This window comes from Primulina tabacum, chromosome 16, assembly GCF_025594145.1.
Source record: "Primulina tabacum isolate GXHZ01 chromosome 16, ASM2559414v2, whole genome shotgun sequence".
NCBI lineage: Eukaryota > Viridiplantae > Streptophyta > Magnoliopsida > Lamiales > Gesneriaceae > Primulina > Primulina tabacum.
Genome location: NC_134565.1, coordinates 29,704,202 through 29,722,139, shown reverse-complemented (window position 1 = coordinate 29,722,139; position 17,938 = coordinate 29,704,202). Strand labels below are relative to the sequence as shown.

The window sequence follows — 17,938 nt, the reverse complement described above, 5'->3', positions numbered from 1 at the left end:
TATATATAATTGTACCTCGGTGTACTACTCAACGACGATGCGGCTTAGGGTAAAATCCAAGCCGAACGACGATGCGGCTTACCTTAAATTACCTCAAATCATTTATTACACCACTGAGTCCACAGTCAAATGATATTTAACCAAGGTTAAGTTTTCCGTACATGTCAGCTCGCCACGTGTTACTCATTACGCGGTTTCTTCCCCGCCCCACAGTCCCCACCTCCGCCTTATTTAGTCACCTTCTATCCCCAACGTTTCATTCCCATTCACCGCTTATCCTGCCCCAAGATAACACGCATAGTACGCCAGCTCCGTTGCATTTTCAGCTTGATTTCTTCGCATTTTCTCCACACTGTGTACTGTTTTCAACTTCAGAGTTGGTGAAAATTTGTGGGTTTTCTTCGACTTTGAAACTTTTTTTTTTCCGAGAGTGATGGAGCAGCTATGGCAAGTACGGCCGGCAAATGGTGACGCTTGGATTTCGGACTTGTTTGCCAGGGAAAATGAGACACTAACTATAGCTCTACAGAATTCCTTTGAATCCCCGTACAGCGACGAGTTGTTCCCTGCTGAAATGGTGGAATCCCTTTTCGCCATTCCCGACACGACGACCGTCACGACACCGACCGCCTCCGGAGGATCAGAGAACGAGGCTCTCACAACAAAGCAGCGCCGGAGCATCGCTCCGACGGGTAGGGTGACAAAGCGTAAGCCACGCGCGTCGAAGCGTGCGACCACGACTTTCATCACGGCGGATCCCTCAAATTTCAGGCAGATGGTGCAGCAGGTAACCGGCGTGAACTTCAGCGGCTTGAACGGGCACCTCCCTTTCGCGCCGGTTCATAAGACTGAGCCACACAGGCTGGTGAGCCGACTTCATCCTGGTATGTACCTGACCGCTGTTGACCCGTCGGAGTTTATCCTAAACGGCGCTGGTGGATCTCTGGTGTCCCATCTGGCTCCTCCGCCGACAGCCGCGTCTGACGGTGGAGCAGCCGCTGGGACTGGACTTGACTTTGACTCTCTTTGTAGGTTCCCGACTCTGGAGTCATGGAATGTTGTGTAATTTAGTTTACTTTAATGCGATGGGGGAAGGGTAAAACGGGGACATCTGTTAATACTAATGGGGATCAATGAGTAATGATTATGGCGTGTAGGAATGTAACGCTATTATTTCTCCTCCTCCTTTTTTTCCATCAATATAATATATTATTATAATACTTTGATGGAATGCATATTTTGATCGTCAATTCTTAAATTTTTTGTCTTTTCTTCCCATTTTAAATAATCAGATTTTATATCTCATATAATTCCGGGAGAGAAAATAAAACATATTTCTTTACAAAAACAAAAAATTGTGTGAGTCGGTTTTACGAGTCATATTTTATGAGATGGATCTATTATTTGTGTCATTCATGGAAAAAGTATTACTTTTTACTTGAAGAGTATTATTTTTTATTGTGAATATAGATAGGATTGATCCTTGTCACAGATAAAGATTCGTGAGATCGAATATCTTTCATTCACACGCAAGTATATTAGTATATAATTTACTTACATTTAAGCGAGTATGTTTTAAAAAGACTAATCTATATATTAAAACCTAAAAATTCCGTTGCTCTGAACCAAATTTATAGTACCAGTGTTTTTAGAAATTTTGCCACAGTCATATGTTTGGTTAATTAAGGTGTTTGTGCCGACACTTCACATCCATCTATTTAAATCCCAAACAAAAAGCAAATTGGGATGTTGATGTTTAACTCTCTCAGTGCTTTATTAGTCTCTTGTTACTACGAAGTTAATTCGGATATACCGAATCCGGAAAATTGTTATTTTATTTTCTATTTGGACTCATTCTCTCATGTTTCAAGTTTCAAATTTACGTACTTGGATTGAAAATTTGAATGATTTACATTTTGGTCTCGAGTTCAGGTCATGTTAGGATTTGACGTCATTCACAGTTGCCTTTGCCGAGATTTGTGAGTAAACATACCGAAGATAGAACATGGAAAGCAAATCCAGACATGTACATAAAATACAAGTGTTTTGTCTTTAAAACAAATTTTTTTATTCAAACATGTGCATGGCACCTTTTCTGTACGTTGAAAAAACAATCTTGACAAAAAATACAAAATCCAATAAGATTAACGTTGAATTTGTCAAGTTTAAGACTCTCATCACTTAACCTGACATTCTTTAGTTTGCAAACATTTTCATTTTCATTTTCATTGGTAAGTGTGCACAAATGAAGTGGGAAATTTGAAATTCCCCGCAGTGGTTTGCTTGACGGGGAGTCTAAGTCTATTTCAAAGGCAAATAATTGAAGTTGAGTTGGCCCAGATTGAGGTATAGCTAGTTGTTTTTCGCTATTAATTTCACAATTTCCTAAAGTAGATGCTCTTAGTCTATCATATTATATAGGCACTCCTCCTTGGGAAGGGAAGACTGGTTCGACCATATATCCTTTTATTATTTAAAATTCAAAGAATTGTGGTTAATTTTTTTAAATCAATTAGTTTTATAAAAGATGAAGCCAACGTTGGGAGTACCATGAAAGACATACAATTTGGTCTTGGTTATGACTCATGACTTGCAATTTGTGGCTATTTTTTCCCGCTATTATCTATTCAGAATTCAAAAATACTTGAGGCTAGCTCTGTCTTGAGTTAGACATTAATTATAGGAATGAGTATTCGATAACCGAATTGAAATAACCGGACTTTTATATATTTCTTTACATCAAGTTTTAATTTAAAAATGCAATATAAATATCAAATTAAATAAATTTAAATTTTATTTATTGAAAATATATATTTTTAAGTATGGTTGTATTGTCCAATAAATTTTATTAGAAAAGGCTGTCTTCTTCAAATGGTTTGAGAAATCAATAAAGTATGATCAGAAGATTATTATATTAATCTTATATATTATTTTATATTTATATTTATATGAAATGAAATATAATAATGTAGCACGTTAGGTGTATTGACTTAGGTCTCTACATTTTATTATTATTTTTGTCATATAGTTTCGATATTAGCGAATACTTGAATCTACTTGTTATATATATATATAAATAAATAAATATATATATATATATATATCTCAAAATAATAAATTATATAAATTAAATATTATTTGAATATATTTTGAATTGACTTGGTCTACTTGAATTATCAAGTGTTTTCTAGAACTCTAATTAGCTAGCAGGGGTCACAAAATAAAGACAAGTACTGCCCACAGTTTACTCAAGGTGACATAAGCATGACATACTGTTGACATATGGGGGAGTTCATTCTTCTTCTTTTTAATTATATATATATATATATAATAACTAAATGACAGATAATTTGGTACTCTGATAAATACGTTTTAGTGTATATATATGTAGATTAAACTATTAATATAAATTACTAAAAAAAATTATCATTTAAAAAATTTAACATGTGGATTTTATTTTATTTTTTGCAATTGGGAAAATTATAACGAAATCGATTTTAAAATGTTCTAGGTAAAACTTGTGTGAGACAGTCTTACATGTCGTATTTTGTGAGACAGATCTCTAATTTGAGTCATCCATGAAAAATATTGTTTTTTATTCTAAAAGTATTACTTTTTATTGTGAATATCGATAGGTTGACCCGTCTCACAGATAAAGATTCGTGAGACCGTCTCACAAAAAACTTACTCAATGTTCTAATCCTTTTCAAATTCTAAAACAATAGATATATACACATTATTGAGATTAGAATAAGCGTCGACGAACATGAGATTTTGGGGGAAATATCATTAAAAAATTTGGTTAAAATGATAGTAGAAGTAACCAATTTATAGATTGTGTTTTGAATATTATAAAAATATTTATTTATATTTTTATAATAAAGTACTAATTGTTTTATCAATACAAACAAAAATTAAGACAAACGAGGAAAAATAGTTATTTTTTGGACATAATTCAGAGTACAACGTTATTATATTGAATATTGTACAAAAATTTCTTTATGAATTCTAATATCAAATTTTATTAATTGAAATTAAAATATAATTTTTAAATTTAATCAACTACATCACATGTTATTGATATCATGATAAATAATGTTTTTGAAATTTATTTGAATTTAGTTGAATAAAATACCATGTAGGTCTGTTGCAAGATGATCTTATTGGTCTTTATTTGTGAGATGAGTCAATAATGCTCATATTTATAATAAAAAGTAATTCTTTTGACATAAAATATAATATTTTTCACGAACAACTCAAATAAAATATTCGTCTTATGAAATAGAATAGTGAATATTATATCAATATAACGTTTTGAAAAAACTGGCCGATCCAACGTATGGCTTTGAGGTGGCCTCGATGAAAATTTATTCAGTTTTAAATTTAATATCAAAGTATCTCACGCATATAAAAATCAAAGAAATCAAATGATCCAACGACTGCAGTCGAAAGTTGACTCTTCTATAGTACAACGAATTATGTTTATTGAATACATACGTAGTCGCAGTTATTACTTCATTAAGCATTTAATGTGGGACTTGTTTGACTTTATTAATTTTTTTTAATAAAAATATTTTGACTCGTGTGTATTTGATTTTTTAAATTATCTTTAATATATTGACTTAACTATGAATATATTATGATTTACGAGCGTTTTGGACTCATGCCCACAAATTGTTAAGATTGACCCCGAGTTCCGACGCAAACAAATATTAGTTGGGAGATTTTTCATCGTATCCAAAAAAAAAAAAAAACGTTTTATTAGTTCTACTTCTTGTTTTTACGAGGAAAATGAATCTTTTGTTTGAATGATCAGAAAAAGATGGGTCTGGATCTCCCGCGGGAATTATTTGAAAGATTCAAAACAAAAAATGGTTGTATTTGTTAGCAACAACACGATGAAGACATTCAATATAGATTGATTTGAAATCTGATTCCATCATCTTCACCTGGTAGGAATTACGAGATCACCCCATAGATGTTTTGAACATCCAACGGTCACAGACCAACCATAGAACCATATTGAATAAGTGGAACTCTTCGTTCTCAAGTTGGACAGTAAGGGTCGGAGACAATCTTGCAACTAAAGCTATATAAAGCGTGATAACATCTTCCATTATTTATATTTCATGCCGGAAAAATTGAAAAAAAAAAATCTTTTTGAGGGTAAAAATGTATGTAATTCAAAATAAGATTTTGGAAAAGAAAATTTTAATTTAAAAATGTAGAATTTATAAAATTTATGGATGGACCCAATATTTCAAAAAATTGGAATAGCACCGGGGGTATGGGAATAGGAAGGTTGTTGACCTAACAACTGTTATGCCGGGTCCTAAGCAGTGACGTGGCGTTGATTTGTACAAGTCATTTGTCTATTATTATCATCGTTTTAAAATTTTTTATTCAATTCTTTACTCTATTTTATTTTTATTTTTGTGTGTCGGTTGCTATGCATCATTCACAATTTGGTTAAGATAAATTTAATATTTTAAAGATCAAATCGTCAATTTTGATGAATGTATTTTCAATACAAAACAGAATCGAAATCAATTCATATTGCATTCCGAATTGATTTTGATTTAATTTGTGGGATGAAAGGTATATTAATTTTATTATAAAAACTCTTGTGAGACTGTCTCACAGTTTAATTTCATGAGACAAATCTCGTATCCGACATGATATTTTTAAAAATATTATTATTTATATAAAAAATATTACTTTTCACTTTATATAGATCAATTAAATTCATATCACATATATATATAAATATGTGATATCATCTCACAATAAACATACTTTTTTTTTTAGTAAGTCTCTTGTGAGACGGTCTCACAAATCTTTATCTGTGAGACGGGTCAACCCTACCGATATTTGCAATAAAAAGTAATACTCTTAGCATAAAAAGTAATATTTTTTCATGTAATGACCCAAATAAGATATATGTCTCACAAAATACGACCCGTGAGACCGTCTCACACAAATTTTTACCATTTTTTTTATACGATCTTGACGGGATCTTTTATTCTTTTACCTAATCTCAAATCAAACGAACGACGTTACTCATTAGAGAAAGGGGATAGTTCTCAGCGTATTCTTTGCAGTTAATTCTTATCTATTTTTTTTGGCTAATTTTGTCATCATTTTTTGGGGGTAATTGGCTAAATAACTTCGGTCAACTCTTTTTTTAAGAAAATGACCTCCTTAAGTGTATTTGAATTATATTTGAGAAGGTCATTTTCTTAAAAAAATAGTTGACCGAGGTTAAAAAATAAAATACCCCCATTTTTTGATTAAGATATGATTCACAAAGCTCTATAATACCTATATATAAGAGAGTAAGGTAAAGAAACAAGTTAATTAAGGGCAGAGAAGAGAGACCTTACAGAAGAAAATGAGCTAGAACAACCACTGAAACTAAACTTGATTTGCTCCGTGCAAACCCCAGCTTCTTCATGCATGCGAAGATGACGTTTTATGTTCTTTTTGAGCTGATCGGTCCCACATTTATCACAAAATATGAATTGATGGCAAGACCGATGATGTTCCTTGAGGCACTGCTGCTGATTAGAGAAATATTTCAGGCATCCTGGTTCTGAACACAATGCCTCCACCACTGAATACTGTTTACGATCGAGATTCCATTCAGGTTTCAGCAGGGACAATCAATGGAGCATTCCTCAACAACTGAGGCTCCTCATAACATAATAGAACATCAAAAGCCAAAAGATAGTCTGCTCACAAAACCAACCAACCATGGCAATTTTCATGTACGTTTGCGCAATTTGGACAGATATTTAAACACCTTGCCACATCCAAGTTGAGGACAGGCATATTATTTTGGGTGCTCAACGTCAGCAGAATAAGAATCAGAATTATGGATAAAGTATTTATTATCAATATAAAAAATATATAATTTTATTGTTAACAGGATCTAACCCGCCCCAAACGAGGTGAGTTTAATACCGAGCCGGGTTTGAACCCGTCCCATTTCCATCCCTAGGTGCAACGACATAGAGTGTTACACACCATGACGTCTCTAGACTGAATATGTTGAGATCTTGTTTGATATCTGGTATTAAGTACACTTTGCATACATGCATCATATAAAATTGTATACTCGTACTTTTGTACATGACGATGACGATGTATCGCTCATGTTAAAAATTTTGTAATCTTGGACACTCTTATTTCACGAGGCAGGTTTTAAGTTGACTGACCCTGAGGAAGCATATAGTGAGCCAGCAGGAGGATGGTTACCGTTTTTGTTACTGTTTTTGGATTTTATTTTGGGATTTTTTTATTCACATTTCGATATGGTTGTATGACTATAATTAATTATGATTTCATGTTTCCATCGTTAAGATCTTTAATGATGTTTCATTAAGTTTAATAACATGCTTAAAATTCTGATACGTAGGTGTTGGAATAAAGGTATGGGCTTTTAGGCTTATGGGTTTTCCATGTGTGTGAATGGAAATTTGAAAGGTGGGTTTGTCCCACATTGGAAAAATAAAGTGGTATAGATAAGTTTATATTGTGTTACACTTTATGGAGGTGTAACAATGATTGGTCAAGAGGTTCTCTCTTGCGCACACAGGCGCATGGAGGGTGCAAATCATGAGCCCGATTTGCAGTGGAAAAATGCTTGACTTGTGTGCAAGCGTACGAGCGCGACCTGGGTGCGTCGAATGTCGGACCGATCAAGGCAGGCAAATATTGCTCAGCTAGTCTATGCCATCTTTTGTTATTTTTTTGGTTGAGACCTTTCACATGCCCTTGAGACCTTTCGCATGACATGACTGTTGGTGTTTCATCTCCCCAACTGTTGGTGCTTCATCTACCATCTTTAAGGCATCTTTAAGGCAACATGTGGCCTTTTGTATGGATGGTATTGACATGTATAAATAGGGGATGAGCCTAGCCTAGAAAGAGATACCGAAAATCCACTTTTTCCTCGTTGCGCTTCTCGTTCTGCTGCAGTGCTGCTGCTTCTTGTTCTGCTGCAGTGCTTCTGCTTCTTGTTCTTCTGGAGTGCTGGTTCTGCTGCTACAGTGCTGGTTCTGCTGCTGCTTCTGGTTCTACTGCAGTACTGCTTCTGGTTCTGCTGAAGTGCTGCTTCTGGTTTTGCTGCAGTGCTGCTTCTGGTTCGTCCGCTGATAAAATTCAGGTACTGCTTTTGTTCTCTGGCGTAGTGATTTGTGCTGCTACTCTGCTGGTCTGCCCGTTGTATCCTGGGAAACAGACGTCCGCTGAAACCTCGGAGCACGTACCAGAGGGGGCGAATCTGTTTTAAGGAAACTGTACAAGCTATATATGGGGACACGAACCTAATTCATCTTCTTAATCATTATTAGGATCATTTAATTAATCTGGTCTAATTTTTTTTAATACATAAGTGCGGAACATATGAAATAAATCTTATTTCATTTACAATATCGATATCCAGATCTAAGTACAAGTCTTGTACAAAAGTAAATCATAACAAACTACTGTTCATTCACTACATGTCAGGTGATGTAACAGATCTACTTCTAAGTTCGGATCTCCACGCTAATCTTTAATCTCTCATCCTCTTCGTGACCCTGATCCTGTCCCACCTGTTGTCATGCACACATACAAACACAACAACAGTCGGATAACTCCGGTGAGAATATAATCCCAGTATAAATAATGCATACATGCAATCATATAAAAAAATATAAAAGCATGGAACATATATCAATAGCATGTATCAAATCTGAAAAACATGAATCGATATAAAGCTGTAAATCAACTCTGGACTCGTCATCTCAGACTCGACTCATCTCTAATCTAGGGATCCCGGTTCTTGGACATTGGCACAATATACCGAATCTCCGAAATAGAAGCTGATCCGCCCCTACACACATCGATATAAACCAAACATCCAGTGTCTTGGCATATCCGCCAAAGACTTGACAGATCCGCAAATAACTAGGCATCTCCGCCCATGACTCAATACACGCTTTGCTATAACTCAATAGACTAAGCATATCAATATCATAAATTGCAAATATCAATGCAATAAATAAAGTATGTGGTTTTTGGGAAACTCAAATCCAATCTGACTCGAGTCGATCTCCCGATTAACATTGATTTATACCTTTCTTTTGTCGGTTTCTGGTTCTGTCGAAGTCTTGAATTCGAATGTCAATTACTCAATCTGGCAATGACAATATCGAGGAGTACAATATCAATATACCACTCAAATCAATACTGGATATAATCAGAATTCAATCTAATTCTGTTTCAACGGCATAACTGCAGAATTTCAATATACCCAGCAATACAAATAAACATATATCAATTCCCACAACTCATAATCGATAATAATAAAAATCTGACATCAAATCTCAATCAATTTCATTCTGAAAATCATAACAATTTCATACGGTATCTGTTCTTCAATCCGGTTTCGATTATACGATGTCTAATAATCGCAAGAACACCATATATGTATGAATCATATCTGATTTCTTCAATATCATATTTTCAAATCATAACAAAACATAGTAAAACTTACGTCCAGTTGAATTCTTTGTTGATAGGAACACAATACTGAAGTCGGATTGAAATTCTCGTTTCTTCCCTCGACATCTGAATGGAATGATGTCACTTTTCATATAAATGTGCATGTTAGAGCCATGTGGCTTATTCTTTAGCCTGCACGTCTCGCGCATATGCGCGACTCTCCTCGGCGCATATGCGCGAGACATTCTGTATCGGCCAATAACTTTCTCGACAACTCGCTCATATGCGCGCCCTTACCCGACGCATATGCGCGAGGTTCTCTGCCATACTCGCGCATATGCGCGGGTCCTATCGCGCATATGCGCGAGGTTCTCTGCCTACCTCGCGCATATGCGCCCGATTGGGTCGCGCATATGCACGAGGGCTCATCATCGCACATAATTTCAATCTTCTTTTCGGCTTTTCCAGTCCGATCCATTCCGTCTATAATCACCTCAATTATCAATAAATCATTTCAGATTACAATAACAAAATTCTCTGGCATTACACTATAGGCCTCGGTTTGATTTATTTTAAGCATTGTACTAATGTTAAAATTCACTATACTGATTTGCTGGTTTTACACATAACTATCTGTTCTGTTTCTTCCATATATTTTGGTCAACAAACTTAAAACAGATTTAATCATTACGTGGTTAAAGTTCAGATATGGCTACTGAAATCAGCGTAACAAAGGGAAATTGGTCATGTTGTCCCTACTGTGCCTACTCAAGTTTTCCCACGTGCTGCTGTGGTTACTGTCCCAGCCAGCCACGGTAAAAAGCCTGAGAAGTTCACTGGTGTCGACTTCAAGAGGTGGCAGCAGAAAATGTTGTTTTACTTGACAACACTGAACCTGGCTAGATTCCTATTCGAGGATGCTCCTAACCTGAAAGAGGATGAGCGAGATGTTGAATCCGTCAGTGCACTGGAGGCTTGGAATCATTCTGATTTTCTATGCCGAAATTATGTGCTGAATGGATTGGCAGACTCATTGTACAATGTGTACTGCGAAAAAAAGACAGCCAAGGAGCTATGGGAATCCCTTGATAGAAAGTACAAAATCGAGGATGCCGGGGCCAAGAAGTTTCTTATAGGCCGCTTTCTGGATTTTAAAATGGTGGATTCTAAGCCGGTTATCAGTCAAGTTCAAGAAATCCAAGTGATTCTTCACGAGATTCACGCCGAGGGGATGACATTGACCGAATCTTTCCAAGTGGCTGCTATAGTTGAGAAGCTACCACTCGCTTGGAATGATTTCAAAAACTACTTGAAACACAAGCGAAAGGAGATGAACGTTGAAGAGCTCATTGTTAGACTTCGCATCGAGGAAGACAATAAGAGATCGGAAAGACAATTGTTTTCTCATGTTGCCGCTAAGGCAAATGTTGTCGAGCATGGCCAAAGCTCGAAAAAGAGAAACTTCTCTCCTTCCAACAAGAAGTTGAACCTCAGACCCAAAGGAGGTGTTTCAAAGAAGAAGTTCTCTGGAAAATGCTATAACTGTGATGGCATGGGTCACAAGGCATCTGAATGTAAGAAGCCAAAGAGTAACCGAGAGGTGAATATGGTGGAGAACATATCTCAAGATGTTTCGAACATGAATCTCTGTGCTGTAATATCAGAAGTTAATCTGGTGGGTTCTAACCCAAGGGAGTGGTGGATCGACACTGGTGCCACTCGCCATGTTTGCTCTGACAAGGAGATGTTTGCTACTCTTGAGAAATCTATGAATGGTGAAAAACTATTCATGGAAAATTCCGCCACTTCCGAGATCAAGGGTCAAGGGAAAGTTGTCCTAAAAATGACATCTGGAAATGAACTGACTTTGAACAATGTGCTGTATGTGCCTGACATTCACAAGAACTTGGTGTCAGGGTCGCTTCTGAACAAGCATGGTTTCCGCATTGTATTCGAGTCAGATAAGGTGGTTTTGTCGAAAAATGGAATGTTTGTTGGCAAAAGTTATGTTTGTAATGGGTTATTCAAACTCAATGTTATGGCTATTAAGCCTGTGATGAATAAAATTAATACTTTTGCTTACTTGCTTGAGTCTTCTTGTTTATGGCATGATAGACTTGGACACGTTAATTACGATACAATTCGTAGGCTAATTAACATGTAAAGTATTCCTGCATTCCAAATTGATAAACAACACAAATGTGAAACTTGTGTTGAGGCAAAACTAACAAGATCATCTTTTCGAACTATTGAAAGAAATAGTGAACCACTTGATCTAATTCACAGTGATATATGTGATCTAAAAAATGTGCAAACTCGTGGTGGAAATAAATATTTCATCACTTTTGTTGACAATAGCACAAAATTTTGTTATGTGTATCTCCTCAAAAGTAAGGATGAAGCTATTGACAAATTTGTCCAATATAAGAGTGAAGATGAAAACCAACTTAGCAAGAAAATTAATGTACTAAGAAGTTATCATGGAGGTGAAAATGGATAACCATTTGCTGAGTTTTGTGCTCAACACGGTATCAAACACGAAAGAACTGCATCTTATTCTCCTCAGCAAAATGACATTGCAGAGAGAAAAAATCTCACATTGAAAGAAATGATGAATGCGTTGTTATTAAGTTCTGGTTTACCACAGAACTTGTGGAGGGAAGCTGTTCTAACAGCAAACTACCTTTTAAATAAGGTGCCCCGAAAGAAGCAAGATAAAAGTCAATACGAGTTATGGAAGGGTAGAAGTCCTTCCTACCAATACTTGCGAGTGTGGGGGTGTCTTGCCAAGGTAGCAGTACCCACTCCAAAGAAAGTAAAGATAAGACCCAAAACTATTGATTGTATTTTCATTGGATATGCTCAAAACAGTACATCGTATCGTTTTCTTGTACATGAATCTCAAATACCTGATATTCACAAGAATACGATAATGGAATCAAAAAATGCTTCGTTCTTTGAACACATGTTTCCATACAAATCTAAGGAAGAACCAAGTTCATCAAAAAGATTGTATGATACAATTGATAAAGAACAAGAGCTTGATCAAGATATTGAACCTAGACGTAGTAAGAGAGCTAGGACTGAGAAATCCTTTGGTCCGAATTTCATCACTTTCATGATGGAAAGTGAACCTCAAAGCTTCAAGAAAGCAATCAGTTCATCTGAGGGACCTCTATGGAAAGATGCTATCAATTCCGAAATGGAATCCATTTTACAAAATCATACGTGTGAATTAGTAAATCTTCCTCCGGGAAGCAAACCACTAGGTTATAAATGGGTTTTCAAAAGGAAAATGAAATCAGATGGAACCATAGATAAGTATAAGGCCAGATTGGTAATTAAAGGTTACCATCAACGAGAAGGGCTTGATTACTTTGACACATATTCTCCTGTATCGAGAATAACCTCTATTCGTGTGATACTTGCGATTGCCGCCTTGCGGAATCTTGAAATACACCAAATGGACGTAAATACAGCTTTTCTAAATGGATATTTAGAAGAGGAAATTTACATGGAACAACCTGAGGGATTTTCTGCGACTGGGCAAGAAAATAAGGTTTGTAAACTGGTGAAGTCTCTGTATAGCTTAAAACGAGCACCAAAACAATGGCACGATAAATTTGATAAGGCCATGTTGGAAAGTGGATTTAAATTTAGTGATTGTGACAAATGTGTATACATAAAAAACACTGAAAATGGATATGTCATTTTATGTCTTTACGTAGATGACATACTTATCATTGGTAGTAATGATAAGATGATCAAATCCACCAAGAAGTTATTGAACTCAAGATTTGACATGAAAGATTTGGGTTTAGCCGATGTAATTCTTGGAATTAAAATCCATAGAACATCAGAAGGGCTAATCCTAAGTCAGTCACATTATGTTGACAAAATACTTGAGAAATTCAATAATGATGACTCTACATTGGCTAGAACCCCGATAGATACCAGTCAACATCTATCAAAGAATCGAGGTGAAAGTATGTCTCAATTAGAATAATCTCGAGTCATTGGAAGTCTGATGTACTTAATGAGTCGTATAAGACCAGACATAACTTATGCAGTGAGCAAATTGAGCAGATTCACGAGTAATCCAGGAGTTGAACACTGTAAAGCAATTATCAGATTGCTAAGATACTTAAGGTACACTCGTGATCATGGGCTGCACTATAGCTGATATCCTGCTGTTATTGAAAGATACAGTGATGCAAATTGGATATCTGATATGAAAGACTCAAAATCTACAAGTGGATTTGTATTTACTTTAGGAGGTGCAGCAATTGCGTGTAAATCTTCTAAACAAACTGTAATAGCCAGATCCACGATGGAATCTGAGTTTATAGCTCTTGACAAGTGTGCTGAGGAGGCTGAATGGCTGCGTCACTTCTTAGAAGATGTTCCAGGATGGGAAAAACCAGTGCCGGCTATATGCATACATTGTGATAGCCAATCTGCGATTGGAAGGGCACAAAATAAAATGTATAATGGTAAGTCTAGGCATATAAGTCGTAGACATAATACCATTAGACAACTACTCTCAACTGGAGTTATCTCTGTTGACTATGTAAAGTCAAAGGATAATATAGCGGATCCATTGACCAATGGGTTAAACAGAGAGTTAGTTGCTAAATCGTCAAGGGGAATAGGGCTCAAGCATATAGAATAAATTGGTGCGAAGGAAAACCCAACCTACGCTTACTGGAGATCCCAAGAACTAGGTTCAATGGGACAACCTAATTGCACTAATTTGGAGAAGCACTGTAGGGATAGTCCATTCCTATTACGAAACAGTGAATGTTGAGGATAATCTTACGGCTTTTAATGATTATGATAAGAAGCAATATAGAATCATCTATGTGAGAGAGAAGTGGGACTGCTTCGAAGGAATTGCATGGCTCAATTCTAGACCCTCTTGCAGAACCAGACGTGTGTTCATGGCCAAAAAGAACACAATCATGAGAACTTAATAGTATCAGAGAGAGTCTTGTGTGTAGTATATCACAATTCACACAAACGGATGTACAGTTCAAAGACATCATGTCTACTGTCAACCAGTGAATTAATATGCTTTCACAAAGGAAGGTTCAAAAGGTAACACCTACCTATCCTATGCAAGACTCAACTGTTGAACTTTATCAGTGGAATCCTTTCGTAAAACTTTCAATTTCCATTCATGTGGGGGATTGTTGGAATAAAGGTATGAACTTTTAGACTTATGGGCTTTCCATATATGTGAATGGAAATTTGAAAGGTGGATTTGTCCCACATTGGAAAAATGAAGTGGTATAGATAAGTTTATATTGTGTTACACTTTATGGAGGTGTAACAATGATTGGTCAAGAGGCTCTCTCTCTCGCGCACACAGACGCAGGGGGTGCAAATCATGGGCCCGATTTGCAGTGGAAAAAGGCTTGACTTGTGTGCAAGCGTACGAGCGCGACCTGGGTGCATCAAATGTCGGACCGAGCAAGGCAGATATTGCTCAGCTAGTCTATTCCATCTTTTTTTATTTTTTTGGTTGAGACCTTTCACATGCCCTTGAGACCTTTCGCATGGCATGACTGTTGGTGTTTCATCTCCCCAACTGTTGGTGCTTCATCTACCATCTTTAAGGCATCTTTAAGGCAACATGTTGCCTTTCGTATGGATGGTTTTGACATGTATAAATAAGGGATGAGCCTAGCATAGAAAGAGATACCGAAAATCCACTTTCTCCTCGTTGCGCTTCTCGTTCTGCTGCAGTGCTTCTGCTTCTTGTTCTTCTGCAGTGCTGCTTCTGCTGCTACAGTGCTGCTTCTGCTACTGCTTCTGGTTCTACTGCAGTACTTCTTCTGGTTCTGCTGAAGTGTTGCTTTTGGTTTTGCTGAAGTGTTGCTTCTATTTGTTTTGCAACAGTTCTGCTTCTGGTTCGTCCGCTGATAAAGTTCAGGTACTGCTTTTGTTCGCTGGCATAGTGCTTTGTGCTACTACTTTGCTGGTCTGCCCGTTGTATCCTGGGAAACAGACGTCCGTTGAAACCTCGGAGCATGTACCGGAGGGGGCGAATATGTTTTAAGGAAATTGTACAAGCTACATGCCTCGGTTTGGTTTATTTTAAGCATTGAACTACTGTTAAAATTCACTATACTGATTTGCTGGTTTTACACATAGCTATCTGTTCTGTTTCTTCCATATATTTTGGTCAACAGTAGGCGACTTGCTATGGTAGCTACATGCATATTTAATGAATATGTAGTCAACTGTCTTCGGTCCAATTCTCACGACTTTGGTATTTCAACCTTGGCCAAGTTCCTCCATACTTCGAGGTATTTGTATAAATATTTATGACATTTCTATAATTCATATGATTTTGTTTCATTTTTCTTGTGAGAATTCTTGTTTAATACATGGTTAACCAAAAATATTGTTTTCCTCCACAAGTTTTGGGTAATTCCAAATTTATCAACATGACATTCATCGTTTCTTTCAAAGTTCGATTTTTCCTTTTGAAAATCTCATTTGATTGAGGTGGGTATGAAACAGTAGCTTGTTGTATAATACCTAATGATGAATAAAACCCATCAATGGTGATCGATATTCTCCTCTTCTACTAGTGCAAATACTATTTATTTGTTTACCAAATTGACTTTTAACTTCGGTTTTGCAAGTTCGAATGTGTCAAGTGCTTCATATTTACTCCTCAAATGATTAACATAACAATATCTTTTACAATAGTCAATAAATGTTACATAGTATCTCTTATCCCCCTCAAGTTTTCAGAAATTTTACGTCATCAATGTCGGTGTGAATCAATTTTAAAAGAGTTGTATATCTTATAATAGACTAGAAAGATGCTTTGGTCGTTTTTTCTTCAACACATAATATTATATCTAGGCGATAAATATACATTCATTAAACATCATAGAGTATTACTGTTTACATGTTCTCCACGAACATGTCATAAATTAGAATATTCGAGCAAGTAAATAGAATTGTTAATTTTATTGCCATCAATGTCACGCCCTGAGACCGAGACATGGAACATCCGGCGTTGTCAACAATCACATGACTATTAACAACAAGCGTTGTAGTAATCAAATCCAAAACCAGTCTATTTCATAAAGCATATCAATGTCTTTACAAAACTTGAAAGAAATGCGGAAGTGTACATAAAAGTATAACAAAAACCCACTTACTTGAAAGATTGTTCCAAAAATTTTGGAATGAACAAGTTGGAGTTTGACACTGAAAAACTAGTCACCGTGAAAAAATGTTTGCGCCCAATTGAACCGTTGGATCAATCTGAATTTTGGATATGTTGCTCAAAACACATGTAGGTGTATTTTGAATGGTTGAGATCGGATTTGGATTTGTAAAACAATGAGCAAAACTTTTTGCTATTTGGCAGAATTTTTGGTATTCGAAAATTGTAACTTTTAGAGAGGACTTTTAGTGTTGTTTTGGTTTGATTTCACTAATCCATTTGCCACTATTTATAGGCATCAATATAACTTAAGGCATTCCCCTCCATGCCAAATGTTGCATGATTTATTGCATGTTATTTATTATCATCCATGCCAAAGGTTGCATAATTTATTATATGTAATTTATTATCCTCCATGAAATAATTCATCTTCAATGCAAAACTAAAATTAACTTGCACTTTGTCTCTTTGTATAGTAAAATTTTGGATCTTCACATCCATTCCTCCTTATGGAAAGTTTCGTCCTCGAAATTTGAGTCGTTCTTCTCATTCAAAGAGATAAAGATGTGTTTATCTCATATTTGCTTCCAACTCCCAAGTAGCTTTCCTTTCTGTGTGATTTGACCAAAGCTTTGATATAAGGAATACTCGTTCGTCTCAATACTTGGTCTTTGGTATTCACAATTTTAATGGAAACTTCTTCATATCTTAATTCTTCGTTCAAGTTCCCTTCGATTAATAGCGATCCTTCTTCAAGAACATGGCTTGGATCAGAGACATATTTTCTTAGATGTGAAACACGGAAAACATTATGAATCCTCGCCACATTGGGCGGTAATGATATCATGTGTTAGTGTTCCCATTTTTTCTCTAGGATTTCAAATGGTCCAGCATATCTAGGATTTAATTTTCCAACCTTATGAAATCGGACTACTCTTTTCATCGGGGAAACTTTCACATAAGCTTTTTCACCCACTTCAAATTCCAATGGTCTTCTTTTCAAATCATCCCTACTCTTTTGTCTATCATGTGCCGTCTTAAGTTGTTCTTTGATCACAATTACTTTGTTCACTGTGTCTTGGATAAGTTCGGGTGACATGATGGTTCTTTCCCCGACTCCATACCAATAAAGTGGTGACCGATATTTCCTCCCATGTAGAACTTCGTATGGAGCCATACCAATGCTGCTGTGGTAACTATTATTTTACGCGAATTCAATTAATGAAAGATAATTATCACTGAAGTCTAGAGCACAAGCTT

The 17,938-nt window shown here is 36.0% G+C and overlaps 1 protein-coding gene across 1 annotated transcript; it reads left to right on the top strand.

The window, feature by feature from the left end:
- The first annotated feature begins 232 nt into the window (after positions 1 to 232).
- On the top strand, positions 233 to 1,220 carry LOC142529786 (calmodulin-binding protein 25-like). The gene has a single exon (XM_075635425.1). The coding sequence runs from the start codon at positions 434 to 436 to the stop codon at positions 1,064 to 1,066; it is 633 nt and encodes a 210-aa protein (XP_075491540.1). The 5' UTR covers positions 233 to 433; the 3' UTR covers positions 1,067 to 1,220.
- The last annotated feature ends 16,718 nt before the right edge of the window (positions 1,221 to 17,938 follow it).